Source organism: Danio rerio, chromosome 5, assembly GCF_052040795.2.
Source record: "Danio rerio strain M-AB ecotype USA chromosome 5, GRCz13ab, whole genome shotgun sequence".
Classification (NCBI taxonomy): domain Eukaryota; kingdom Metazoa; phylum Chordata; class Actinopteri; order Cypriniformes; family Danionidae; genus Danio; species Danio rerio.
This window is the reverse complement of record NC_141025.1, coordinates 7,025,146-7,049,412: the sequence shown is the minus strand read 5'-3', so window position 1 is coordinate 7,049,412 and position 24,267 is coordinate 7,025,146. Positions and strand designations below refer to the sequence as shown.

The following is a 24,267-nucleotide window of genomic DNA, read 5'->3' as shown; positions in this document are numbered from 1 at the left end:
CACGAGAGTCTTAAGCCGGTAAAAATGCAAAGACATCTGAACACTAAACATCCCAATCTAGCTGCTAAACCTATCGAGTTTTTCCGCAGAAAAGAGGGAGAGTTACGAGGGCAAAAAAAACTCCTAACTACACAAACTACAATCCCCGCTAAAGCTCAGAGGGCTTCCTATGAAGTGGCATATTTAATTGCACAGACTAAAAAGCCTCACACGATAGGTGAAACTTTAATCAAGCCAGCGGCAATAGCCATGAGTCGGATTATGCATGGTGATAAGCAGGCCACTGAGCTCCAACAGGTGCCGCTCTCAGACGGGACTATAGCCCGCCGCATCAGTGACATGGCACTGGACATCAAACGTCAAATCATTGACGCAGTGAAAGGAGGGAAGTATTCGTTACAATTGGACGAGTCCACCGACGTCTCCAATTCCACCCAGCTCCTAGTTTTTGTCAGGTACATTTTTGAGAGGAAGCTTAACGAGGAAATGCTGTTTTGCGTGCCGCTGGAGGGAACGTGCACTGGTGAGGACATTTTTAACAAACTGGACCGCAATCTAAAAGAATAGGGTCTCTCTTGGAGCGAGTGCTTGTCAGTGTGCACAGATGGTGCAGGCGCAATGCTCGGAAAAAAGAAGGGTTTAAAAGCACGAGTCCTGCAAGTGGCACCTCATGTCATTTTTACTCACTGCATTATACACAGAGAAGCCCTCGCAAGTAAAACACTGAACCCTGAGTTAAAACATGTTCTTGACACTGCAGTAAAAATGGTCAATCTTATTAAATCACGACCACTTAACACGAGACTGTTTTCAACTCTCTGTAATGAAATGGGATCAGAGCACCAGGGCCTGCTGCTCCACACAGAAGTTCGCTGGCTATCGCGGGGCAATGTGCTGAGCCGTCTGTATGAGCTGCGAGATGAGGTGCGCATTTTCCTCACTGACCAAAGATCTCCTCTCGCCGAGCACCTCACTGATCCTAGCTGGGTTACAAAGCTGGCATATTTGTCATCTATATTTGAAAAACTGAACGGACTTAACATGTCACTGCAGGGCGAAAACACGAGCATCCTGTCTCTTAATGATAAAGTGCAGGCATTTGTGCGCAAAGTGAAGAGGTGGAAAGAACGAATGGAAACTGGGCGCATAGACATGTTCACCACACTAGACGAATTCCTCGAGGAAAATACATTGAGTGTAAATATTGTCAGGGAGTCTATTACTGACCATCTCCAAACCCTTCTGGATCATTTTAACAAGTACTTTCCAGAGGAAGGTACGCAAGAAAAACACGATTGGATTCGATCCCCTTTCAGTGCCACCGCAAACCATCTGAAATGTGACACGGAGGACGCGCTGATTGAACTTTCATCTGATCGAACCTTGAGGACACTTTTTGACTCAAAAACGCTGGACGAGTTCTGGATTTCGGTGAAGGATGAGTACCCGCAGCTTTCCAAAGCCGCTTTGGATACACTGATGCCATTTGGATCAACTTATTTATGCGAGAAGACTTTCTCCGCACTAACTTACATAAAAAATAAACATAGATCGCGTCTTAACGTGGAAGATGATCTCCGTGTTGCCATCTCCAAAACTAAACCCAGACTGGATCTGCTTTGCTCAGCGCACAGCGCGCACCCATCACATTAAAGTGGTTCCCAAACCTGTCCTTAAGGACCCCGCATGTGTGTGCGCGCGCAAAAGTAACTAAACACATGAACTGAGGTCAAAACATCAGAGTCTTATGGCTAAAGAAAATATTCTGTCTTTTCGGTAAATATTGTCATGGTAAATTCGGTCATAGTTTAAATAAAGTAGTTCTGATTTAGTCTTTTAAAACAGTTGAACAAATAAAATGTAACTGGGTGACACAATGTTCTCTGAATTACTGTCCTATTCATGAATGAAAAAATGCAAATAATCTTCTGTTTGACCGAAGTTATAGGTCAGTTCTGTTTTAGAATAAAGGCAAGATATTAATGTGTGTTTGTAGAATTAAACGTTTTAGATAAGTCTGTTTTAAACAGTGATCTTGATTTATTTTCTCAAGTTGCTGAATTATTAAAATCGTCTTACACATTACATTTGTGTTTAGCATTTATTGTATGAGCCCGATCTCATGAAAGTGCGTATACGCCAAAATGAGTTTTTGCGTGCATATATGCAGTTTTCTCATGCATATGATATGCACTTTATGGCGTGTAATATGCACGCACTCCTCACCCCTAATCCTTAAGGGGGAGGGGGAGGGGGATGGGGGGTCGTGGGGCAGCAAAGCATTTATCATGGGGGTCGCGGGCTAAAAAGTTTGGGAACCCCTGGCCTAATTAACCTAGTTAAGCCTTTATATGTCACTTTAAGCTGAATACTAGTGCCTTGAAAAATATCTAGCCAAGAAGGTTTGAGAACCACTGGTCTAAACTGAAATGCAAAACCAGCATTTCCATGCTTAAATGTTTGTATCGTTTTAAAAAGCTTCATTTTCATGTCTCAAATATGCCAGAATACTGTGGATGCCAAACATATCTGGAAGATAAAATGTCATTTACACAGTTTTGTGTAAACGGCACCTAAGAAATCATTCGCATATGCTGGTTTGCTGCTCAAGAAACTTTTCAGACTATTATTATATACATTAAAAAAGTTCCTCTTATTGTTTTTTTTTGTTTGTAAAAATAGTAATAATTAATTTTTTGTTTTGCATTCATTTATTTGAAATATAAATATTTTGCTACAATATGAATGTTATTACTGACATATCTAATGAATTCAAACCATCCTTGCTGAATGTACACTGACATAAATGGTTCATTGGATTTACGAATATTTTTTAAGATAAGAGGTTTTAAGATGAGTGGCAATTTATATGGGCTGAATTAAAACAAACAAATTACATTTAGCGATGTTAAACTTCATTTATTTGTTTAAATACAGCCTATATGGATTGTTTGCAACCACTAACCTTAAAACAGGGATGTCAAACGCAATTTCTGGAGGGCCGCAGCCCTGCACAGTTTAGTTCCAACCCTGCTCCAACACACTTACTTGTAGGTTTCAAACAAGCCTGAAGGACTCAATTAGTATGATCAGGTGTGTTTAATTAGGGTTGGAACTAAACTGTGCAGAGCTGCGGCCCTCCAGGAATTGAGTTTGACATCCCTTCCTTAAAAAAATCCAATTAATCATTTTTTTTTTTAAAGTTCTGACACACTTTTATTTTTCCTCTTGTAAAAGCTAATCATGTTGGTGTTTGTCCCAATGATATATGCCTGCATTTTCAATACATCAGTAACAACTGAAAAATGTTTATGCTTCGTCTCTGTTAAATATTGTCTAGAGCTGTATAAATACAATTTTCACCTTCCAATTTCATCAGAGCTACAGTGCATCTGGAAAGTATTCATAGCGCTTCACTTTTTCCACAGTTTTTATGTTAAAGCCTTATTCAAAAAATGGGTTAAATTTATTTATTTCCTCAACATTCTACACACAATACCCCATAATGACAATGTGGAAAAAAAGATTTTTAGAAATTGTTGTAAATTTATTAAAAATAAAAAAGCTGAAAAATCACACGTACATCAGTATTCACAGCCTTTGTCGTGAAGCTCTAAATTGAGCTCAGGTTCATTCTGTTTCCACTGATCATTCTTGAGATGTTTCAGCAGCTTCATTGGAGTTCACCTGTGGTCACCAGTTGATTGGACATGATTTGAAAAGGCATACACCTGTTTATATAAGGGCCCAGGGTTGACAGTGCGTGTCAAAGCGCAAACCAAGCATGAAGACAAAGGAATTGCCTGTAGATCTCCAAGACAGGGTTGTCTCGAGGCACGAGGCTGGGGAAGGTTACAGAAAAATTTCTGCTGCTCTGAAGTGCCAATGAGCACAGTGGCCTTCATCATCTGTAAGTGGAAGATGTTTGGAACCACCAGCTGTCCGGCCATCTAAGCTGAGTGATCAGGGAGAATGGCTTTAGTCCGGGAAGTGATCAATAACCCGATAGTCACGCTGTTTGAGCTCCAGCGTTCTTCTGTGGAGAGAGGAGAACCTTACAGAAGGACAACCATCTGTGCAGCAATCCACCAATCAGGCTTGTAAAGTAGAGTGGCCAGATGGAAGCCACTCCCCAGCTGGAATTTGCCAAAGGACATCTAAAGGACTCTCAGACCATGAGAAACAAAATTCTCTGGTCAGATGAGACTAAAATAGAACTTTTTGGAATGAATGCCAGGCGTTACGTGTGGGAAAAACCAGGCACTGCTCATTGCCAGCATCATGCTGTGGGGATGTTTTTCAGCAGCAGGAACTGGAAGACTAGTCAGGATAGAGGGAAAGATGAATGCAGCAGAGACATCCTGAATAAAAACCTGTGCCAGAGTGCACCTGACCTCAGACTGGGGCGACAGTTCATCTTTCAGCAGAACAATGACCCAAACCACACCGCCAAAATATCAATAGAGTGGAAGATGTTTGGAACCACCAGGACTCTTCCTAGAGCTGGCCAGCCATCTAAGCTAAGTATTTGGGGAAGAAGGGCCTTAGTCAGGGAGGTGATCAATGACCCGATGGTCACTCCGTCTGAGCTCCAGTGTTGTTCTGTGGAGAGAGGAGAACCTTACAGAAGGACAACCATCTGTGCAGCAATCCACCAATCAGGTCTGTATGGTAGAGACAGGAGCCACTCCCAGCCTGGAATTTGCCAAAAGACATCTCTCAGAATATAAGAAACTAAATTCTCTGGTCTGATGGGACTAAATTGAACTCTTTGGAGTGAATGCCAGGCGTTACGTTTGGAGAAAGCCAGACACGGCTCATCACCAGGCTAATACCATCCCTACAGTGAACATGTTGGTGGCAGCATCATGCTGTGGGGATGCTTTTCCAGGAACTGGAAGACTAGTCAGGATAGAGGGAAAGATAAATGGAGCAATGTACAGAGACATCCTGAATAAAAACCTGCTTCAGAGTGCTCTTGACCTCAGACTGGGGCGACGGTTCATCTTCCAGCAGGACAGGGACCCAAAGCACACCGCCAAAATATCAATGGAATGGCTCCACAACCACTAGAATATCCTGGCCCAGCCAGAGCCCAGATCCAAATCCTATTGAACATCTCTGGAGAGATCTGAAAAGGGCTGCACATCATCGCTTCACATACAACCGTATAGAGCTTGAAAGGTACTGCAAAGAGCAATGGGCAAAAATTCCCAAAGACAGGTGTGCCAGGCTTGTGGCATCATATTCAAAAAGACTTGAGGCTGTAATTGCTGCCAAAGGTACATCAACAAAGTATTGAGCAAAGGCTGTAAATACTGATGTACATGTGATTTTTTTAGCTTTTTTATTTTCAATAAGTTTGCAACAATTTCAAAAACTATTTTTTTCACATTGTCATTATGGGGTATAGTGTGGAGAATGTTGAGGAAATATATGAATTAAATCCATTTAGGAATAAAAGTGAAGCACTATGAATATTTTCCAGATGCACTGTATAGACAGTTGAAGAATTATTAGCCTTCCTGTACATTTTTTTCGCTGGTTTCTATTAAAAGAAAAAAAAAAAAATAGATAAATCAACGCATTTCTAAACATAATAGTTTTAATAACTATTTCTAATAATTGATTTCTTTTATCTTTGTCATGATGACAGTAAATAGTATTTGACTAGATCTTCTTTAAGACACTTCTATACAGCTTAAAGTGACATTTAAAGGCTTAACTAGGTTAATTAGGCAGGTTAGGGTAATTAGGCAAGTGATTGTATAACGATGGTTTGTTCTGTAGACAATTGAAAACAAATATTGCTTAAGGGGACTAATAATATTTACCTTAAATGGTTTTAAAATAATTAAAAACTACTTTTATTCTTGCTGAAATAAAACAAATAAGACTTTCTCCAGAAGAAACAAAATTGTTGGAAATACTGTGAAACAATTCTTGCTCTGTTAAACATCATTTGGGAAATATTTGAAAAAGAAAAAAGCATTCATTAATTAATCTTGTTCTGTCTGTTCCTTTTTGTTCTCTTTCTTTCTCAGAATCTACATAGGAAAACGACTTGCCTCCTCATCCACCAGCACACTGTGACATGTGACACTTTGCAGCACACTGATTGGCTGAGGATGCTGCCACTGATGCTGTTAGCCAATTATGGCTCATGTTCCTCCTCCTGTGATGGACAGCAGCCTCGTCTAAAATCGTCTGTTATTTGTCTTGTTTTACAACCAAACAAGTTTGTCTTTTTCTCTTTCCCGGTATGTTTAAAGGGGTCAAATTGTTCTAAATACTTTCAGAAAAATGTCTGGTGTTCTTTGATAATGTCACATTTCCGAATGCCATGCATACATACTCAAATCTTTGTTTAGAAATGGAGCGCTGATTGAAACTAAACAACATCTCTGAACTATCACAACAAAAGTAAATATTAAATGTAAAATGTATATATTTGAATTGCATAAAACATTTTCATACACTGTTTATTGTTAAACTCAATGTGTTTACACTGGTTGGTGTTAAACTTAACGGGCTTTATTTTAACAATTTAAGCGCAAATTCTAAAGCGCAAAAGCATTAAGAGCGTATACGAATCCGCTTTTCTAATTTGAACACGGAAAAATACGGTCTGCACACTTACGCATGGCACAGGGTTGTGCTTATTCTCTTAATGAGTTCTGGGTGTGTTTTGAGAATAACGTACATTAAACCAATTAGACACTCATCCCCTATTCCCTTTAAGAGTCAGTTGCGTCATGCTATGGCATTTTTGCTGAACGCTTCACTTGCGAGAAAACAGTTAAACAGACATCTGCAGCGCGAGGATAAAGAACGAGCCTCCTCCATTCAGCCTCTTTACTTTCTCTTTACTCCTTTACTTTCATGGAGTAAGAAAACAGTGGAAACTCACTGTTCTGAAGACATCCATTAGCCTACATATTTAATTTTGTTTGTTAAGCGCAAAGATTTGTTTCAAAACTATTCCTAAATTCAGTTCTTATTTCCAACATACGAATAAACGAACAATAATAATGAAGTGTGGTCGAACAACTGAATTAATATCCAAACACGCATCCTGTTCTTATGCCCCATATGGTGATGCAGACGTCTCCAAAACCCGACAGGAGGACAAATCTAAGCTTGTTTTCATTAAAACAAATATAAATATGCATATGTTAGATAATACTGCTCATAATAATAATATTATACAAATGCAAACTGTTATCAATAAACTGAAAAAAGCCCCCCGAGATGAAGGGTAGTGGTTTTTATGTTTATGTTGAAAATAATCATTTTTATCTAATTTTAATCCTTTAATTTTTTTTTCATATGTAAAGTTATTTGTGTACTGCTGTACACCCTGTGTGTATTAAGCAATTTGTACGGATTTTTGACCGCATAATGAAGGTGCAACTAATGCGCTCTGCACTGGATTTTAGACCACCTTTTAGTTGGTCTATTTCAGATCCTCAAAATAGCAACGCACCAGCAATGCACCTGAACACACCTCCTTTTTAGACTAGCACACCCATGAGTGCACAAACTAGTGCAAATGGAATTGCTATTTAAACAACGTGATGCAAAATGTGAAAATTAGTTGCGCTGGTCTGAAAATAGCAACAAATCGCGCCATACATGCCATGCCTTATTGCGCTGGGTGTATAATAGGGCCCAATGTGTTTACACTGGTTGGTGTTAAAATTAATGTGTTGCTTGTTTTACATTTATTAAACTAATATTTTTCCGGTCTAAAAAGAAAAATATGGCTACGGTTGGTTAAAAATAAAAATAAAAATGACAGTATTTTCAAAATGCCTTTATTCAAATTTAATTTATTCAGTGTTGATTTATTACTTAATAAATACATTAATAATAATAATAATAATAATAATAATAATAAAAAGTGTTCAGTCAAAAAGTGTATATCTAAAAATTATGGGTAAGTCATGCTAAAATGAAACAATAGCTAAAATGTGTGAGACTGAAACATTGGCTTTATTGATTGTTTTTTTAATGTCATACAGTATTGCTGTACATAAATGACACTGTTATCAAATATGCACTTAATAACCTTGCTTAACAGTTTAAAACCAAATGGAACTGCAATTCAAATAGATACAATTTAAATAAATACCTAAATATCTCCAATATAAAACCCAATTGTATGATTTTGCATGACTGACCACATTTAAATATGATTTCCTCAAAAATTCAGATCTAAAGAGTCAGTCAAAAGCATTAACGTGAAATAAATGAGTATTTATTTGGTAACAGTTTACAATAAGGTTCATTAGTTAATGCATTTACTAACATGAACTAATCATGAACAACACATGTACAGCATTTATTAATCATAATTGAACATTAACTAATGCTTTATTAACATCCAAGTCCATGCTTGTTAACATTAGTTAATGCACCATGAGTTAACATGAACTAACAATGAACAACTGTATTTTCATTAACTAACGTTAACTAGCATGAACAAATACAGTAGTAAATGTGTTGTTCACTGTTTGTTCATGTTAGTAAATGCATTAATTAACATTAACTAATGAACCTTATTGTAAAGTGTGACCATTTATTTTAATAAGGGAAAACGTAAAAACACAATAAATGACCCCTATAACCCCTGTGTCTTTTTAACACGAACATGTCCCTCTGTTTTGTTTTGTAGTTCGCTCTTTTCATTTTGTCCACGTGTTTCAGGTCTAATACATAATAATGGGAACACAGAAACAGTAATGCGCTGAAATATTGCTGACAGAATGTATGAGATGAGGTAAAAATGCTGAGGGTGAAGCACAAAATGTATTATTTTACATTGAAATCTAAAGAATTCAGTTTGAGTGGGAGTTTGTGTTTTTTGGGGCACAAATAAATGATATATGTTGTTTCTCAGTATCCCGTTTGGGATTTAGACCCCATTTCATGTTGTAATGTGACTGGAGTTCATCACGTTATCTGGACAGATTAATCTTGTTTGTAACAACTCGACCACAATAAATGTCACTCTTAACGATTTTTGCTTGGTCTGGTATGTTACCTTATCAATATATTCGATGCTTTAAAATAACAGTACAGCTTGTTATAATGAGCATGTGCTTTCGCAGGTGTGGCCAACCCTGTTCCTGGAGAGCCACTTTCCTGCAGATTTCAGTTGCAACCCATATCAAACACACCTGAACCAATTAATTAGGACCTGAACACCACGTGATAATTACCGACAGGTGTGTTTGATATGGGTTGCAACTGAAATCTGCAGGAAGGGGGCTTTCCAGGAAGGGACTAAGCCGAAAAGATAATGAATGTATGAATGAATTGTAATTAATGATTGTATTAGAAATTTGATTGTGCTTTTTGTCTTTATTTAAGCGTGACAGTTCATTGTTTATGTATTTTTGTTTATCAAAAAGATCCAAGACACAAAGATCCAGATTTGAAAAGGAATGAGGGTGAGTAAATGATATCAACATTATTATTTATTTTTCTGGTAATAATAATGATTAGTAATAAATGTAGCATTTATTGACTTGAGCAAATGACTCTCCTTTACATTTTTACCAGTTAACAAAAAAAAAAAAACCTTTTAAAAGTGGCACAAAGAAAAATGTTCATGAAATGTTTAAAAATATGCAGAGTTGCAGACTATAATGCTAGAAAATGTAATTAATAAAAATAAAGAGATCAGTGTGATACTCTAAATGTGCAGCAGAGGTCAGAAGTGCACTGCAGTGCATGCAAAGACACCTGCTTTTAGTATAAGAGGTTTACAAGGATCTACTCTTGCATCTTTCTTTAGGACCCGTAAATGCATCTTGTTTTAAGCCGAATTCTTAGTTAACTGTGCAGTTTGTTGTACATTTTCCAACAAATACATCCGAGTACATTAATTTAGCTATTACAAATGAATAAACTTCTACAAAAATTAATAATAATAAACTATTACAAATGAATAAATTTCCCAGTACTAGGTTGCAGCTGGAAGGGCATCCTCTGTGTAAAACATTTGCTGGATAAAATGGTGGTTCATTCCGCTGTGGCGACCCCTGATGAATAAAGGGAATAAGCCGAAGGAAAATTAATGGTTGAATAAACATATTAATAAACACAATCTCCATCTGAACTGACTTTAGGTATTTTTACAAACTTAATGTAGGCTACTTCAGAGGTAGCCTGAATGGGTTTTCTCTTCAATTACATTTAATGATTTCAATATTAAATGATTCAAAAATTAAATTATATTGTAAATACGAAACTTAAACTACCAGTGGGTGGCAGAAAGTAAACGTCGTTTTTTATTATTATTTTTTTATTAAAGAGGTCGATCAAATACAATTACATACATAGAGACAAATAATACAAATAAATAAACAAATGCACAGAAATACACACAAAGACAAATGAACATAAAAATAAAACTAATGAAATAAAGTTACACCTTAAAAAGACACAAAAGAAGAATATGGATACCGTTTTCGTTGCTTTTGGATGAAGAGAATGCTGGATAGTTTCCAAATATTGGTCTAGGTCGATTTTGAACAGAAAGTAAACGTCGTTTTTTTTTTTTTTTTTTTTTTTTTTTTTTTTAGATTTTTTTTTTTTTTTATTAAAGAGGTCAATCAAATACAATTACATACAGAGAGACAAATAATACAAATAAAAACAAATGCACAGAAATACACACAAAGACAAATAAACGCCAGGGTAACAAAAATAAAATTGATGAAATAAAGTTACATCTTAAAGAGACACAAAAGAAGAATATAAGGATACCGTTTTCGTTGCTTTTGGATGAAGAGAATGCTGGATAGTTTCCAAATATTGGTCTAGGTCGATTTTGAACAGATCAAAAAAAGGTTTAGAGCCACTAAACTTCTGTTTGTGAATATGAAACTTGGCTAATAGAATACACAAATTAACTACATAAACTTTTTCCATGTTTTCATTCGAGTCATCAAACAATCCAAAGAATATAACTTTAAAAGAAAAGGAAAAGTCACTCATAATATAAGATTGAATAAAGATCAACAAATCTGACCAGAATCTCTCTGTGAAGGAACACTGCCAGAACAAATGAATAGAGTCTTCCTCTGAAGAGTGACAGAATGAGCAGTTTAAATCAATGTCAGGCTTATATTTCTGAAGACAGACCTTAGTAGGATAACATTTGTGAATTAATTTAAATGTTACTTCTTTTACTTTATTTGTAATCAGATACTTGTGAGGCAAAGTCCATACTTTCTCCCATGGAATATTTTCAATAGTGTTGTTCCAATAAGGTATTACATAAGGGATTGTTATGATCTCTCTCTGAAAGAGGCCTCTAATTTTACAGTTATTTTTTTGTTGGTCTGCTGAAAAACACACACTTCCAACCATTGTGTCGATTAAATTCAGGGAGTGAGTGTGTGGCCATGGTAGTGTAACATCTTGCATTAGAATAAACACGCCAGAAGGGATAGAGTTTACAACAATGGCATATTCACTAGGAGTAGCAGGAATGTTAAACTTCTGTAAGAAATCTGGATAGTTGTAAAGTCTGCCTTCTGAGTTAAAGAGCTGGCCAACTAAAAGAAAGTTGTTTTTAAACCAATTTTCAAAATAGAGTGATTTATTTTTGTAAAGAATGTCTTTATTATTCCATAAATAATATCTGTGTGGAGAAAAGTTATGCTTGTATATTAGAGACCAGGCCAAGAGCATCTGCTTATGAAAATTGGAGAGTTTGATCGGTATCTTCAAAACATTATAATTACAAAGTAAAAGAAAATTTAAACCACCAACTTTGGAGAAAATATAATTAGGGATAATATTCCAGAGTGAGTGGGGATTTTTAAGAAAGTTTTTGAGCCAATTAATTTTAAAGGTGTTGTTTAACGTAGTAAAATCTAGATAATTCAGTCCTCCTTGTTTTATGGGGTTCATTATTACTGATTTCTTAATTAGGTGAATTTTGTTTTTCCAGACAAATTTATTTAACATGCTATCAATCCTTTTTAATGTTTCTTTATTTACCTCCAAGGAAAGCGCTGCATAGGTCAGTCGAGACAACCCTTCAGCTTTAGAGAGTAAAATTCTTCCTCTTATTGATAAGTCTCTCTGCAGCCACGAATTAAGTTTCTTTTGAGTTTTCAATATTAAAGGATCAAAATTGAGTTTGCATCTTGTTTTTTGGTCCTTATTTATTACAATTCCTAAGTATGTTATTTGATCTTTCACAGGGATGTTGCATATAATGGGAACATTACAGTTTTTAATTGCCATCAATTCACATTTTTTGATATTTAAACAAAGACCTGAAGCTTTGGAGAAGGATTCAATCAGTTTTAAAGCAAAAGGGATTTGTGAAGCATCATTCAGGAATAAAGTAGTGTCGTCAGCCAGCTGGCTAATAATAATTTGTCTATCATCAATTGTGATACCTTGTAAATTACTACTAGAAATGTGGAGAGCTAAAAGTTGTGAGGCTAGTAAAAATAAATATGGAGATATAGGACATCCTTGTCTCACTCCTCGTGACAAGCTGAATCTTGGTGATGTTCCAAATTTTAATTTAATACAGCTATTATTGTTTTTATATAATGTGCGAATGGCTCTACAAAAATAATCACCAAAACCAAACTTATCAAGAGCTTTAAATATGAATTTGTGTTCGAGCGAATCAAAGGCTTTGTAGAAGTCTAGAAAAAGTAGGAAACTGTCATTAGGGATAAGATCTTCATAATCTAAAAGGTCTAGAACTAATCTGATGTTATTTGTAATATGACGTTTCTCCATGAAGCCTGATTGCGACTCATCAATAATCGAGTTAAGCACATCTTTAATTCTTCTTGCTAAAATAGAGGCTAAGATTTTGTAGTCATTATTTAAAAGGGTGATAGGCCTCCAGTTTTCTAGACATTCTTTATCTTTATTGGGTTTGGGGATCAAGGTGATGACCCCTTGTGTCATAGTTGGTGGAAGAGCCTCTAAATCAAAACTTTCCTCAAACACTTTTAGTAAAAAAGGAGATAGTTCCTTATCAAACATCTTATATAGTTCAGCGGTGAGACCATCACTGCCTGGACTTTTATTATTTTTTAAACTTTTGATTGCCTGAAGAATTTCTGATAGAGATAAATCACCCTCACATGCTTCTTTATCCTCTAATGAGATTACTTTGTTTTGATTAATAGATTCAAAAAATAAATTGGCTGAATTATCACAGTATTTTGATGTATACAAATTATTATAAAATTGGGAGCAAAAATGAGCTATCTCCCCAGGATTTTCAAGTAACTTATCGTTTGCTCTAAGTCGAACAATAGAAGCATTTAAGGCATTGGATCTCTCCATCCTGAAGAAATAAGCTGAGTTTTGTTCTCCTTCTTCCAGCCATGTTTTTCTGGATCTGACATAGGCTCCCTTAGCTTTAGTTTTATATAGCTCATCTAATTTATTCTGCAATTTTAAATATTCTGCATTTTGAGCATCTGTCAGTGATTTATTAAAAGAAAAATCTGAAAGTTGTGAAAGAAGTTTGTCTTCATTTAATCTATTTTGCTTAGCTATGTCACCACCAAATTTTCTAAAAAATTTACCTAGTTCATATTTTAGGAGTTCCCAATTACGTCCATAAGCTTTTTGTGATTTGGCTTTTTCCCAGTAGATGTGAATAATCTCTTCAACCTGTTGCTTGGCCTTTTCATACTTAAGAAGAGAATTGTTTAATTTCCAAATTAGAGATTTATTATTATTAATTGTAGTACTTTGTGACAAATTAATAAAGATGTAAATGGCATTATGGTCAGACAGTGGACTATTGCTAATAGAAGTAGATATATTTTTGTCTTTTAATGTTTTAGAAATCAACCAATAGTCAATTCTGGATTGTCTCGAGTGATCTTTGTTGCTCCAAGTGTACTGTATTATATCTGGATACATCTCTCTCCATATGTCGACTAAATCAAATTTATCTATAAGCGCTAGAAGATAGGAGCTTGGAGAAGCTGCTTTCCTTGGAGGGTATCTGTCTAGCATATTATTCATTACAATGTTAAAATCCCCACCTAATATTATAAAGGCTGTTGGATATTTTTTTATTGCTACGGAAAGTTTTTGATCTAACATGTTAAAAAAAGCGCAGTTGTCCGCAACAGAGTTGTATCCATATATGTTCACAATAATTACTATACATTGATTGACAACAATTATTATTAGCAAGAAGTGGCCTGAGGGATCAATATCAGTTTCCAGAACATTGCCATTGAAATTATACTTCATAATCGCTACTCCTGCAGAATGTTCTGACCCGTGTGACAGCCATAAATCATTGCCCCATTGTGTCCTCCAAAATTTTGCATCTTTTGAGGTAGAGTGACTTTCCTGAAAAAAACAAAAATCTACTTTGTGTCTCTTAGAAAACAAAAATAAAGCTTTCCTTTTGATATTATTTTTTAAACCCCTGGCATTTAAAGAAAATAACGACAATGACATACAAATATAACAAGTAAACACTACCTAAAGAACTAGGTATAAGCTAAGATATGAATTAGAACAGAAGAAACTTTTTTAGAGTAACAATAAAAAAAGCGATAGTTCGCTTGACTCTGCAACATGAGAAATATAAGTATAAGGGCTTTTCAATTAAAGTCTTTTTCATATGCTTTACTTTTTCTTTTATATGTTCCTCCGTACAACCGGAAAAAAATAGTAATAAAAACAATAATTAAGTTTCGTTTATAGTAAATGAAGACTTCAAAAAATAAATGTTAAGTATTTAAGAATAATGTCTATAAACGAAAGTCTCAATAATTAAAAAATAAATGAAAAAAGGGAGAGAGGGGGAAAAAACTTAAAGATCCCTCACTTGCGAGAGTGGTGACGACAACAAGTCCTTTAAATCTAAACTCAGTTCAAAAACACAGTTTATCCTTCCGTCTGAACAGGGATATATGAGTTAAGGAAAAAGAAATAAAAAAAAGCTTGCGCTCACCCGAAAAAAAAAATATATATATATATATATAAAAACAGTGCCGTGGTGAAATGTTGATGAGGACAGCATCATTTATCCTGGCTGATCTTTTGCTGAAATCCTTTTGCCATCCACATATGCAAACGGTCCTCTGAAGCCTGCTCTCTTCCCCTCCTTTCTCGCTCGTTCGACAAGTGGCCAAAGTTTATTTCTGGCGTCTTTGGTGCTTTGAGTTAGGTCTTCAAAAATCCGGATTTTCTTCTCTTTGAGGATGTCAGCGGTTCTGGCATCCCTCCAGATCTGATCTCGGACGTTGCGTGAGAGAAACTGCGCGATGATTCGGCGGCTGGGGCGAGCTCCGTCAGCGCGAGGACCCAGTCTGTGGGCCACATCGAGCGTGTAGATCAGCTGTTCTGCTATTACAGGAGAAACTTTACTGAACAAGTCAATCAAAACTTTGCGGACATCTTCGCCGCGCTGCTCCTGAATACCGGACACTCGTAGATTCCACCTCCGCTTGTAAGTATCGAGTTCCTCGCATTTATCCCGCAGCACACAGTTCTCCTTCTCCAGCGATTCCACTCTCTTCTGTAGCGTTGTCACATTGCCCGTTATTTCTTCTACTTGGTTATTCATAAATTCCAGCGCCTCGGTTACACTGTTTAGTGAATTGGTGTTATCTTTCACTGTTGTCTCGAGGGATTGCATACGAGTCAGCGACTCTAACTGCATTTTTTCAACTCGTTCCAAAACTTCCAGCAGGTGCGAGTTGGACACCGTTTGACTCTCCGACGCCCCTTTGTCAGTTGTTTTTGATTTTTTAGTCGGTGGATTAGGAGTTTCAGGTAAGGGAATTTTAATCGATGCATCATCCATCTTGAGCGCGGCATCCAGAGATCTCCTCGCATAAGAATGAGTGGCACTTCGAGCAGCTCTGCGTTCTTCCATTGCACTCGTTTGAAAAATGTGAAAAATGAATAATAATAATAAAAAGAAACTCCGGTCAGTAACAAGACGCTTTTTGGCCCTTTTACTTATCTAGCTATTATTAAATGGTTTAGCATGTGCAGAGCTTCAGCACATGGTTGTTAACCAGTCGCCATCTTGGAACCGACATCCGAAAGTAAACGTCGTTGTCACTGAATCATTTGTTATTCGATTCGTTCGAAACAGCAGGCGATCACTGAATCGCCGACTCATCTGATTCGTTCAAAAAGCAAATTCACTGATTCAATTGGGAAAGAGAAACAAACACGGCTGGTTCGCTAACAAGGACCGAAGCGTCACTGGCTTTGTTGGACTGCTTTTGACGGCAAAATGAAGCACAATGAACGATGTAATGTCTAAAAAGTGAGTAGGCCTATTATTATTTTTTGACTACTGAGGTATTTTTGTAGTAATAAGTCACGTTATTTTCGGTCTTGTCGATATTCGCGATATACGTTTCTCTTGACGCATGCTAACGTTATAGAGTAACGTTATCGTAAACAAAAAGTCATGTTTATATCTTTGTAACGCTAGATTAATATATTTTTTGGCGTTGTTTATTTTGGTATTCCAACCTTTTAATTTCAGACTTTTAATAATAAAATTGTATTAGCCAAGATGACTTGCATAGTAACAAAAGACGGATGAATTATATTAGCCAGGCTACATAGAAACACAAGACGGATGAATTGTATTAGCCAGGCTAACTTACATAGACACAAAATACGAGAGGGGTCTGGATGCAGACCTGGTGCAGTGCAATCTCAGCTGCATCCAATGCTTTTTAATGGGCTCACCTAACCCTACCCGTCACATTGATGTCACTCGCTCCATTGAGTGCATTGTGCATTGTGTCTGAGATTGCATCGTTGAGTGATGCAATTTTAGCTTGCATCATAAGGCTGCATACAGATACTATTGAAAATACGGATGAATTGTATAAGCCAGACTACAAAGAAACATAAGCAGCTAGTTATATTCAAACATGCATCCTGTTCTTATGCCCCATATGGTGATGCAGACGTCTCCAAAACCCGACAGGAGGACAAATCTAAGCTTGTTTTGATTAAAACAAATATAAATATGCATATGCTAGATAATACTGCTCATAATAATAATATAATACAAATGCAAACTGTTATCAATAAACTAAAAAAAGCCCCCCAAGATGAAGGGTAGTGGTTTTTATATTTATGTTGAAAATAATCATTTTTATCTAATTTTAATCCTTTAATTTTTTTTCATATGTAAAGTTATTTGTGTACTGCTGTACACCCTGTATTTTTGACCGCATAATGAAGGTGCAACTAATGCGCTCTGCACTGGATTTTAGATCAGCTTTTAGTTGGTCTATTTCAGATCCTCAAAATAGCAACACACCAGCAATGCACCTGAACACACCTCCTTTTTAGACTAGCACACCCATGAGTGCACAAACTAGTGCAAATGGAATTGCTATTTAAACAACGTGACGCAAAATGTGAAAATTAGTTGCGCTGGTCTGAAAATAGCAACAAATCGCGCCATACATGCCATGCCTTATTGCGCTGGGTGTATAATAGGGCCCAATGTTTTTACACTGGTTGGTGTTAAAATTAATGTGTTGCTTGTTTTACATTTATTAAACTAATATTTTTCCGGTCTAAAAAGAAAAATATGGCTACGGTTGGTTAAAAATAAAAATAAAAATGACAGTATTTTCAAAATGCCTTTATTCAAATTTAATTTATTCAGTGTTGATTTATTACTTAATAAATACATTAATAATAATAATAATAATAATAATAATAATAATAAAAAGTGTTCAGTCAAAAAGTGTATATCTAAAAATTATGGGTAAGTCATGCTAAAATGAAACAATAGCTAAAATGTGTGAGACTGAAACATTGGCTTTATTGATTGTTTTTTTAATGTCATACAGTATTGCTGTACATAAATGACACTGTTATCAAATATGCACTTAATAACCTTGCTTAACAGTTTAAAACCAAATGGAACTGCAATTCAAATAGATACAATTTAAATAAATACCTAAATATCTCCAATATAAAACCCAATTGTATGATTTTGCATGACTGACCACATTTAAATATGATTTCCTCAAAAATTCAGATCTAAAGAGTCAGTCAAAAGCATTAACGTGAAATAAATGAGTATTTATTTGGTAACAGTTTACAATAAGGTTCATTAGTTAATGCATTTACTAACATGAACTAATCATGAACAACACATGTACAGCATTTATTAATCATAATTGAACATTAACTAATGCTTTATTAACATCCAAGTCCATGCTTGTTAACATTAGTTAATGCACCATGAGTTAACATGAACTAACAATGAACAACTGTATTTTCATTAACTAACGTTAACTAGCATGAACAAATACAGTAGTAAATGTGTTGTTCACTGTTTGTTCATGTTAGTAAATGCATTAATTAACATTAACTAATGAACCTTATTGTAAAGTGTGACCATTTATTTTAATAAGGGAAAACGTAAAAACACAATAAATGACCCCTATAACCCCTGTGTCTTTTTAACACGAACATGTCCCTCTGTTTTGTTTTGTAGTTCGCTCTTTTCATTTTGTCCACGTGTTTCAGGTCTAATACATAATAATGGGAACACAGAAACAGTAATGCGCTGAAATATTGCTGACAGAATGTATGAGATGAGGTAAAAATGCTGAGGGTGAAGCACAAAATGTATTATTTTACATTGAAATCTAAAGAATTCAGTTTGAGTGGGAGTTTGTGTTTTTTGGGGCACAAATAAATGATATATGTTGTTTCTCAGTATCCCGTTTGGGATTTAGACCCCATTTCATGTTGTAATGTGACGGTGACTGGAGTTCATCACGTTATCTGGACAGATTAATCTTGTTTGTAACAACTCGACCACAATAAATGTCACTCTTAACGATTTTTGCTTGGTCTGGTATGTTACCTTATCAATATATTCGATGCTTTAAAATAACAGTACAGCTTGTTATAATGAGCATGTGCTTTCGCAGGTGTGGCCAACCCTGTTCCTGGAGAGCCACTTTCCTGCAGATTTCAGTTGCAACCCATATCAAACACACCTGAACCAATTAATTAGGACCTGAACACCACGTGATAATTACCGACAGGTGTGTTTGATATGGGTTGCAACTGAAATCTGCAGGAAGGGGGCTTTCCAGGAACAGGGTTGGCCACCCCTGTGCTATAGTAATCTGTCTTACCTATAGTAGCTGACTTACATTTTTGGTTAAATGAATACCTACTGTTGTGTTTATTTTGCCTTTTTTGATGTGGTCATATTTTTACTTTACATGGGTTCGTTTTAGTTTAAGTTGATGTATTTGTTTTGATTAAAGATTGGTAGTATTTTTTTAATCTGAAACTTTTACTATTCATAAAACAGTGTAGCAAAACAAAATATTCTTATGCAGTTACACTTCTCAAAAAAGACAAGATTTACACTGATTAAAATCTGAGATTAAAAAAATTGGTGATGGCTCTCATATGGAGAACAGTCACGTGCGTTGCTCAGGTGAGCTTTTCACAGACTTCAACAGAATGTAAAAATCTTTTTTTATTTTTTATATTTTATTTAAAGCTTTTCACATTTTAAAAAACAAACCCCAAATCCCTCCCATGACAGCAAATAATAATAAAGAAACATATTTGAAATGTAGATACATATGCACATGTATATCCACAACTGTACAGATACCTAATCATATTCCTCTATGAAAAATCTATACCTGCACATATCCACAAGTTCAGTCAAATATCTGCATATGTACATGACATATAGAGCATATATACATATGAGTACAAATCAATACAGATAACAAGAGAAAGGAAAAGAAAAAATGATAAAATAAGGAAAAGAGATAAATAAAAATAAAAATAATAAATAAATAAATAAATAAATAAAATTGGATAATTGAAAACCTATACATACCTAATTATTGAGAATTAGTATTTTGTTCACATTGCTATGATTCAGAATCTTCCATACCCAATCAGTTTTCATTGATCAGTCGGTAGACATTCAAAAAAGGGCTTCCAAATTTTTGAAAATTTCTTTGGTTTATCTGCAATCTCATATCTAATCTTTTCAGAATGTAAAAATCTTGATGGTTCTGTGGGATTCGTCTGTCAAATCTAAACTTTATTTTTCAGTTGGATTCAAGTCAGGTGAAGTCTACAGCTTGATTTTCTTTTTCTGAAAGCATTTGAGAGTGTCTTTGGCTGTGTCTTTTTTGAATCATTGTATTGCAAAAATGTCCTGCCGGTTCTACGCCACCCAACCAGCTCTGAGCTGGCTTTGAACCAGCGTCCTTCTGCATAAGAGTCAATTGCTCTACCAAGGAGGATAAAGACCATGGCCTCTAGTGGTGGTTGCTAGAGCACCTTTAGAGGTCAGAGGAGTGAGGTTTACCTGCACAGCACTTACTAGCTGGCCTCCGTTACACTCACCTCCCTAAACCTCACTCCCATCCGGGTTACGGCACCAATGTAACCCCGCCAGCTTGTTCCGAGCATGTATCGAACCTGCGACTTTCCACATAGGAGTTAGTTGCTTTACCAAGGAGGCTAAAGACCATTGCCTTTAGCGTTTGTTACTACTACCTGCACAGCACTTACTAGCTGGCCTCGGTTACTCTTAATTCATCTTCATCCTCCTGCTAATGTAGATGTTGGACTGAAGCAGCTGATATTCATTTACACTGAAGAAGTGCAAAGGGTTGCTGAAGAACTACTGAGAGATTTCAGCTGCTGTCTGGGCTTTCACTGCCAGACTGCACCTCTCTTTCTTCGTGTGTTTAATTCTTTTTTCCTGCGCTATTTCATTTTATTATGCATAACTTCATTTGTAAACTAATTAGAGTTGTTTTCTTTGCATATATGTATTTCCTTGGTTCTCAACACCCAGTGAAAATTTCAAGTCAACGGCACCCCCCCAAAAAAATGATGAGGTGTTCAGTATTATTTCCAACACTGTATATCTACACAAAAGTATAAACTAATTTGTAGCCAAAAGTAAATGTATATAATTAAATTATAATAAAAAAAAATCAATACATACACATACAGTATATATTAATTGTAAAGTAATTTATTTTTAAATATATTTTGTGTTACGAAACAATAGAAATTAAAAAATCATGAAATTAATTACAATTCAGGAATTGTCATTAGGTGACGCAGTGGTGTAGTAGGGAGTGCTGTTGCCTCACAGCAAGAAGGTTGCTGGTTCGAGCCTCGGCCGGGTCAGTTGGCGTTTCTGTGTGGAGTTTGCATATTCTCCCCTTGTTCGTGTGGGTTTTCTCCGGGTGCTCTGGTTTCCCCCACAGTCCAAAGACATGCGGTACAGGTGAATTGGGTAGGCTAAATTGTGAATGAGTGTGTTTCCCAGTGATGGGTTGCAGCTGGAAGGGCATCCACTGTGTAAAACATATGCTGGATAAGTTAGTGGTTTATTTCACTTTGGCGACCCCTGATTAATAAAGGGACTAAGCCGAAAAGATAATGAATGTATGAATGAATTGTAATTAATGATTGTATTAGAAATTTGATTGTGCTTTTTGTCTTTATTTAAGCGTGACAGTTCATTGTTTATGTATTTTTGTTTATCAAAAAGATCCAAGACACAAAGATCCAGATTTGAAAAGGAATGAGGGTGAGTAAATGATATCAACATTATTATTTATTTTTCTGGTAATAATAATGATTAGTAATAAATGTAGCATTTATTGACTTGAGCAAATGACTCTCCTTTACATTTTTACCAGTTAACAAAAAAAAAAAACCTTTTAAAAGTGGCACAAAGAAAAATGTTCATGAAATGTTTAAAAATATGCAGAGTTGCAGACTATAATGCTAGAAAATGTAATTAATAAAAATAAAGAGATCAGTGTGATACTCTAAATGTGCAGCAGAGGTCAGAAGTGCACTGCAGTGCATGCAAAGACACCTGCTTTTAGTTTGAGAGTTTCACAAGGATCTACTCTTGCATCTTTCTTTAGGACTCGTAAATGCATCTTGTTTTAAGCCGAATTCTTAGTTAACTGTGCAGTTTGTTGTACATTTTCCAACAAATACATTCGAGTACATTAATTAAGCTATTACAAATGAATAAACATTTCCCAGTACTAGGTTGCAGCTGGAAGGGCATCCTCTGTGTAAAACATTTGCTGGATAAAATGGTGGTTCATTCCGCTGTGGCGACCCCTGATGAATAAAGGGAATAAGCCGAAGGAAAATTAATGGTTGAATTAACATATTAATAAACACAATCTCCATCTGAACTGACTTTAGGTATTTTTACAAACTTAATGTAGGCTACTTCAGAGGTAGCCTGAATGGGTTTTCTCTTCAATTACATTTAATGATTTCAATATTAAATGATTCAAAACTGAAACTATATTGTAAATACGAAACTTAAACTGCCAGTGGGTGGCAGAAAGTAAAAAGTCGTTTTTTTTTTTTATAATTTTTTTTTCTTTTTTTTATTAAAGAGGTCGATCAAATACAATTACATACATAGAGACAAATAATACAAATAAATAAACAAATGCACAGAAATACACACAAAGACAAATAAACATAAAAATAAAACTAATGAAATAAAGTTACACCTTAAAAAGACACAAAAGAAGAATATGGATACCGTTTTCGTTGCTTTTGGATGAAGAGAATGCTGGATAGTTTCCAAATATTGGTCTAGGTCGATTTTGAACAGAAAGTAAACGTCGTTGTCACTGAATCATTTGTTATTCGATTCGTTCGAAACAGCAGGGGATCACTGAATCGCCGACTCATCTGATTCGTTCAAAAAACAGATTCATTGATTCAATTAGGAAAGAGAAACAAACACGGCTGGTTCGCTAACAAGGACCGAAGCTCACTGGCTTTGTTGGACTGCTTTTGACGGCAAAATGAAGCGCAATGAACGATGTAATGTCTAAAAAGTGAGTAGGCCTATTATTATTTTTTGACTACTGAGGTATTTTTGTAGTAATAAGTCACGTTATTTTCGGTCTTGTCGATATTCGCGATATACGTTTCTCTTGACGCATGCTAACGTTATAGAGTAACGTTATCGTAAATAAAAAGTCATGTTTATATTTTTGTAACGCTAGATTAATATATTTTGTTGGCGTTGTTTATTTTGGTATTCCAACCTTTTAATTTCAGACTTTTAATAATAAAATTGTATTAGCCAAGATGACTTGCATGGTAACAAAAGACGGATGAATTGTATTAGCCAGGCTACATAGAAACACAAGACGGATGAATTGTATTAGCCAGGCTAACTTACATAGACACAAAATACGAGAGGGGTCTGGATGCAGACCTGGTGCAGTGCAATCTCAGCTGCATCCAATGCTTTTTAATGGGCTCACCTAACCCTACCCGTCACATTGATGTCACTCGCTCCATTGAGTGCATTGTGTCTGAGATTGCATCATTGAGTGATGCAATTTTAGCTTGCATCATATGGCTGCATACAGATACCATTGAAAATACGGATGAATTGTATAAGCCAGACTACAAAGAAACATAAGCAGCTACATGTTAGCCTGTTTAACATTATCAACATAAATACACAAAATCATGTATAATTCTTAGATTTACATTCGGTGTACTTTACAACCCTGCTGAAAATAACAGCATGTGCTGGTAAGGTATGTTTTGATGCTGGTATGCTGGTCTTGCTTGTTTCAATGCTGGTTTTGCTGGTCTCAATGCTGGTCCTGCTGGTCTCAATGCTGGTTTTGCTGGTCTCAATGCTGGTCCTGCTGGTCTTAATGCTGGTTTTGCTGGTCTCAATGTTGGTCTTGCTGGTCAGGAGTAGCACTGAGACCAGCATACCAGCATCAAAACCTACCTTACCAGCATATGCTGTTTTTTCAGCAGGGAAAAATGACCCATGGAATTGTTGAAGTAAAAGGGAAGTATTTGGCATATTGATTAATTGTTAACTTATTCATTGTTGTTGTTGTTAGTGTAGCAAAACCACAGTTAATTTGTAGTTATCATGGCTTAAATACATAGTTAAAAAAAAGGTAAACTATTGTTTAAAATGCATAATCGATCGTTTGTTTGTTGACATAACAAGAAACCATTTTTTTCAGTTGACTTATTTTATATAGCTTAAAACTACATTATAATCTTTGACCATAGTACCCAGTGTTGAGAAAGTTCCTTTAAAAGGGTAATTAATCATAGTTTCTAGTTGCTTCTCACAAATAGTAACTGAGTTGCATATTTATAAAAGTAACTACTTACGAGGGAAAGTAACTATTGCGTTCATTTAAAGAAAAA

The 24,267-nt window shown here is 35.7% G+C and overlaps 2 protein-coding genes across 23 annotated transcripts in view; both read left to right on the top strand.

The window, feature by feature from the left end:
- zgc:73226 overlaps window positions 1–7,775 on the top strand; it is a 31,008-nt gene extending 23,233 nt beyond the window's left edge. The window contains exons 6-7 of one of the 3 annotated variants that reach the window (XR_015490014.1): window positions 6,045–6,553; window positions 6,818–7,700. Coding sequence is in view for 1 of the 3 variants with exons in the window: in NM_205570.2 (NP_991133.2) it covers window positions 6,045–6,093 (49 nt within the window). In the remaining 2 variants the exon portion in view is untranslated. 3 annotated transcript variants of the gene reach the window in all.
- An 8,419-nt stretch (window positions 7,776–16,194) lies between these two features.
- LOC101883723 (uncharacterized) overlaps window positions 16,195–24,267 on the top strand; it is a 321,837-nt gene continuing 313,764 nt past the window's right edge. For 11 of the 20 annotated variants that reach the window (XM_087253128.1, XM_087253120.1, XM_087253135.1 and 8 more), the window contains exon 1: window positions 22,800–22,910. The gene's annotated coding sequence lies outside the window, so the exon portion shown is untranslated. Of the gene's footprint in view, window positions 16,307–22,799; window positions 22,911–24,267 lie in introns of those variants that run through there. The other 9 variants (XM_087253127.1, XM_087253119.1, XM_087253121.1 and 6 more) reach the window with 1 other exon arrangement.